The 5,000-nt window shown below is 44.3% G+C and overlaps 1 protein-coding gene across 1 annotated transcript in view; it reads left to right on the top strand.

Annotated features, from left to right (window-relative positions):
* Positions 1 to 4,691, top strand: part of LOC138001089 (uncharacterized) — a 15,296-nt gene extending 10,605 nt beyond the window's left edge. The window contains exons 2-3 of the mRNA XM_068847754.1: positions 1 to 4,407; positions 4,666 to 4,691. The exon at positions 1 to 4,407 is cut by the window's left edge and continues 155 nt beyond it. Of these exons, the coding sequence (XP_068703855.1) occupies positions 1 to 4,407; positions 4,666 to 4,691 (4,433 nt within the window). The remainder of the gene's footprint in view (positions 4,408 to 4,665) is intronic.
* The last annotated feature ends 309 nt before the right edge of the window (positions 4,692 to 5,000 follow it).

Below are 5,000 nucleotides of genomic sequence, written 5' to 3'. Positions count from 1 at the left end.
TGCAGTACCTCATTGTAGCCCAACATCCAGGATTTCCGAACAAACGATCCCTGGTGCAGTTTGAGAATCCGCCTACCATTTGCAAACCTTTCCAGATTGAATCTGCCACGATGTTCCTGTATTACGAATATTCTCATAAGGCGAGCTATGAGACTGAAGAAACTGTTCCTTTCATTAATCGGACTTTGGAGCTGCATTTAATGAAGAAGTCCTGGAGAGAGGCTCAGGCGACTAGCTCTCATCGCCTTTCGGGTGTTGTTTGGTCATCGCCAGGAGTTGGTCTGGATGGTACTGATGCTGAAGCTAATCCAGTTGGGGGTACAGTTACAATATCCCGCTCTACCCCAAAGGGTTTCGTGAGGTTTGACGTCACCGATGCAGTTAGACGCTGGAGGAACGGAACGCCTAATTACGGTCTAGTAATTCGCGCAAGAAACGAAAGAGAAAGAGGCAGAGATGTCCGATTTACGAGTAACGCCAGTCCTGATAAATCTAAGCACGCCTACATTCTTTTAGAGTGTAACGAAACCCTGCCGAAGATTTCTCCATCAGCTACTTTAAAGCCGGCCTTGAAAAACACTGTGAGTACCACAGCTGTGCAATATGGCGGGTTTAGTAAGGTTTACAGGTCTGATGTGACCCAAGATGTCACACTGGAACGTGCAAGTACTACTTTAAAGCCGGCTTTGAAAAACTCTGTGAGTACCACAGCTGTGCAATATGGCGGGTTTAGTAAGGTTTACAGGCTTGATGTGACCCAAGATGTCACACTGGAACGTGCAAGCACGAATTTTAACTATTTGCAGTACCTCATTGTAGCCCAACATCCAGGATTTCCGAACAAACGATCCCTGGTGCAGTTTGAGAATCCGACTACCATTTGCAAACCTTTCCAGATTGAATCTGCCACGATGTTCCTGTATTACGAATATTCTCATAAGGCGAGCTATGAGACTGAAGAAACTGTTCCTTTCATTAATCGGACTTTGGAGCTGCATTTAATGAAGAAGTCCTGGAGAGAGGCTCAGGCGACTAGCTCTCATCGCCTTTCGGGTGTTGTTTGGTCATCGCCAGGAGTTGGTCTGGATGGTACTGATGCTGAAGCTAATCCAGTTGGGGGAACAGTTACAATATTCCGCTCTACCCCAAAGGGTTTCGTGAGGTTTGACGTCACCGATGCAGTTAGACGCTGGAGGAACGGAACGCCTAATTACGGTCTAGTAATTCGCGCAAAAAACGAAAGAGAAAGAGGCAGAGATGTCCGATTTACGAGTAACGCCAGTCCTGATAAATCTAAGCACGCCTACATTCTTTTAGAGTGTAACGAAACCCTGCCAAAGATTTCTCCATCAGTTACTTTAACGCCGGCCTTGAAAAACACTGTGAGTACCACAGCTGTGCAATATGGCGGGTTTAGTAAGGTTTACAGGCCTGATGTGACCCAAGATGTCACACTGGAACGTGCAAGTACTACTTTAAAGCCGGCTTTGAAAAACACTGTGAGTACCACAGCTGTGCAATATGGCTGGTTTATTAAGGTGTACAGGCTTGATGTGACCCAAGATGTCACAATGGAACGTGCAAGCACGAACTTTAACTATTTGCGGTATCTCATTGTAGCCCAACATCCAGGATTTCCGAACAAACGATCCCTGGTGCAGTTTGAGAATCCGCCTACCATTTGCAAACCTTTCCAGATTGAATCTGCCACGATGTTCCTGTATTACGAATATTCTCATAAGGCGAGCTATGAGACTGAAGAAACTGTTCCTTTCATTAATCGGACTTTGGAGCTGCATTTAATGAAGAAGTCCTGGAGAGAGGCTCAGGCGACTAGCTCTCATCGCCTTTCGGGTGTTGTTTGGTCATCGCCAGGAGTTGGTCTGGATGGTACTGATGCTGAAGCTAATCCAGTTGGGGGAACAGTTACAATATCCCGCTCTACCCCAAAGGGTTTCGTGAGGTTTGACGTCACCGATGCAGTTAGACGCTGGAGGAACGGAACGCCTAATTACGGTCTAGTAATTCGCGCAAGAAACGAACGAGAAAGAGGCAGAGATGTCCGATTTACGAGTAACGCCAGTCCTGATAAATCTAAGCACGCCTACATTCTTTTAGAGTGTAACGAAACCCTGCCGAAGATTTCTCCATCAGTTACTTTAACGCCGGCCTTGAAAAACACTGTGAGTACCACAGCTGTGCAATATGGCGGGTTTAGTAAGGTTTACAGGCCAGATGTGACCCAAGATGTCACACTGGAACGTGCAAGTACTACTTTAAAGCCGGCTTTGAAAAACAGTGTGAGTACCACAGCTGTGCAATATGGCTGGTTTACTAAGGTGTACAGGCTTGATGTGACCCAAGATGTCACAATGGAACGTGCAAGCACGAACTTTAACTATTTGCGGTATCTCATTGTAGCCCAACATCCAGGATTTCCGAACAAACGATCCCTGGTGCAGTTTGAGAATCCGACTACCATTTGCAAACCTTTCCAGATTGAATCGGCCACGATGTTCCTGTATTACGAATATTCCCATAAGGCGAGCTATGAGACTGAAGAAGCTGTTCCTTTCATTAATCGGACTTTGGAGCTGCATTTAATGAAGAAGTCCTGGAGAGAGGCTCAGGCGACTAGCTCTCATCGCCTTTCGGGTGTTGTTTGGTCATCGCCAGGAGTTGGTCTGGATGGTACTGATGCTGAAGCTAATCCAGTTGGGGGAACAGTTACAATATTCCGCTCTACCCCAAAGGGTTTCGTGAGGTTTGACGTCACCGATGCAGTTAGACGCTGGAGGAACGGAACGCCTAATTACGGTCTAGTAATTCGCGCAAAAAACGAAAGAGAAAGAGGCAGAGATGTCCGATTTACGAGTAACGCCAGTCCTGATAAATCTAAGCACGCCTACATTCTTTTAGAGTGTAACGAAACCCTGCCAAAGATTTCTCCATCAGTTACTTTAACGCCGGCCTTGAAAAACACTGTGAGTACCACAGCTGTGCAATATGGCGGGTTTAGTAAGGTTTACAGGCCTGATGTGACCCAAGATGTCACACTGGAACGTGCAAGTACTACTTTAAAGCCGGCTTTGAAAAACACTGTGAGTACCACAGCTGTGCAATATGGCTGGTTTATTAAGGTGTACAGGCTTGATGTGACCCAAGATGTCACAATGGAACGTGCAAGCACGAACTTTAACTATTTGCGGTATCTCATTGTAGCCCAACATCCAGGATTTCCGAACAAACGATCCCTGGTGCAGTTTGAGAATCCGCCTACCATTTGCAAACCTTTCCAGATTGAATCTGCCACGATGTTCCTGTATTACGAATATTCTCATAAGGCGAGCTATGAGACTGAAGAAACTGTTCCTTTCATTAATCGGACTTTGGAGCTGCATTTAATGAAGAAGTCCTGGAGAGAGGCTCAGGCGACTAGCTCTCATCGCCTTTCGGGTGTTGTTTGGTCATCGCCAGGAGTTGGTCTGGATGGTACTGATGCTGAAGCTAATCCAGTTGGGGGAACAGTTACAATATCCCGCTCTACCCCAAAGGGTTTCGTGAGCTTTGACGTCACCGATGCAGTTAGACGCTGGAGGAACGGAACGCCTAATTACGGTCTAGTAATTCGCGCAAAAAACGAAAGAGAAAGAGGCAGAGATGTCCGATTTACGAGTAACGCCAGTACTGATAAATCTAAGCACGCCTACATTCTTTTAGAGTGTAACGAAACCCTGCCGAAGATTTCTCCATCAACTACTTTAAAGCCGGCCTTGAAAAACACTGTGAGTACTACAGCTGTGCAATATGGCGGTTTTACTAAGGTTTACAGGCTTGATGTGACCCAAGATGTCACACTGGAACGTGCAAGCACGAATTTTAACTATTTGTGGTATCTCATTGTAGCCCAACATCCAGGATTTCCGAACAAACGATCCCTGGTGCAGTTTGAGAATCCGCCCACCATTTGCAAACCTTTCCAGAGTGAATCTGCCACGATGTTCCTGTATTACGAATATTCCCATAAGGCGAGCTATCAGACTGAAGAAGCTGTTCCTTTCATTAATCGGACTTTGGAGCTGCATTTAATGAAGAAGTCCTGGAGAGAGGCTCAGGCGACTAGCTCTCATCGCCTTTCGGGTGTTGTTTGGTCATCGCCAGGAGTTGGTCTGGATAGTACTGATGCTGAAGCTAATCCAGTTGGGGGAACAGTTACAATATCGCGCTCTACCCCAAAGGGTTTCGTGAGGTTTGACGTCACCGATGCAGTTAGACGCTGGAGGAACGGAACGCCTAATTACGGTCTAGTAATTTGCGCAAAAAACGAAAGAGAAAGAGGCAGAGATGTCCGATTTACGAGTAACGCCAGTCCTGATAAATCTAAGCACGCCTACATTCTTTTACAATGTAAGGAAACCCTGCCGAAGATTTCTCTATCAGCTACTTTAAAGCCAGCTTTGAAAACCACTTTTTTTTTAATCATTATTATTGTATATTATTATTATTATTATTATTATTAATTTTATTATTATTATTATTTTAATTAAACCAAAAAAAAAACAATCAAAAAAATAAAATTGATAATAATAATAATAATAATAATAATAATACAGTGGGAAAAAAAACATAGTAGTGCTACTTAGTTACATATCTACTTAATTACAGGTCCACTTAACGACAGTTCCTCTTAATTACAGCACAGCACCAAGCTAAGTGTTTTTGTAAGTCGCCTTTTGGCGACTTTCACTTTCTAAAAAAGTCGCCAGGGATACAATTTTGGTCGCCATTTTGTTTTTTAAAAGAAGAGGTTCCAATTAGTCTCAACTCGAGCCTGCAAAAATACAGTGGTGTTTGATTAATTTAGCACTAAAGGAAAGAAAAGAGAAAATTCTGTCCTTCTCACATCAAAAGGAAGGGTTACGTTTTTGCAAACGTTGGCCATGTAGCACTTACATTTCAACAGACTTTAGTCTTAACTATTAGAAGGTAATGTGTGAAGT

Source organism: Montipora foliosa, chromosome 4 (assembly GCF_036669935.1).
Source record: "Montipora foliosa isolate CH-2021 chromosome 4, ASM3666993v2, whole genome shotgun sequence".
In the NCBI taxonomy this organism is placed as follows: Eukaryota; Metazoa; Cnidaria; class Anthozoa; order Scleractinia; family Acroporidae; genus Montipora; species Montipora foliosa.
This window is presented reverse-complemented; position numbering and strand designations above follow the sequence as displayed.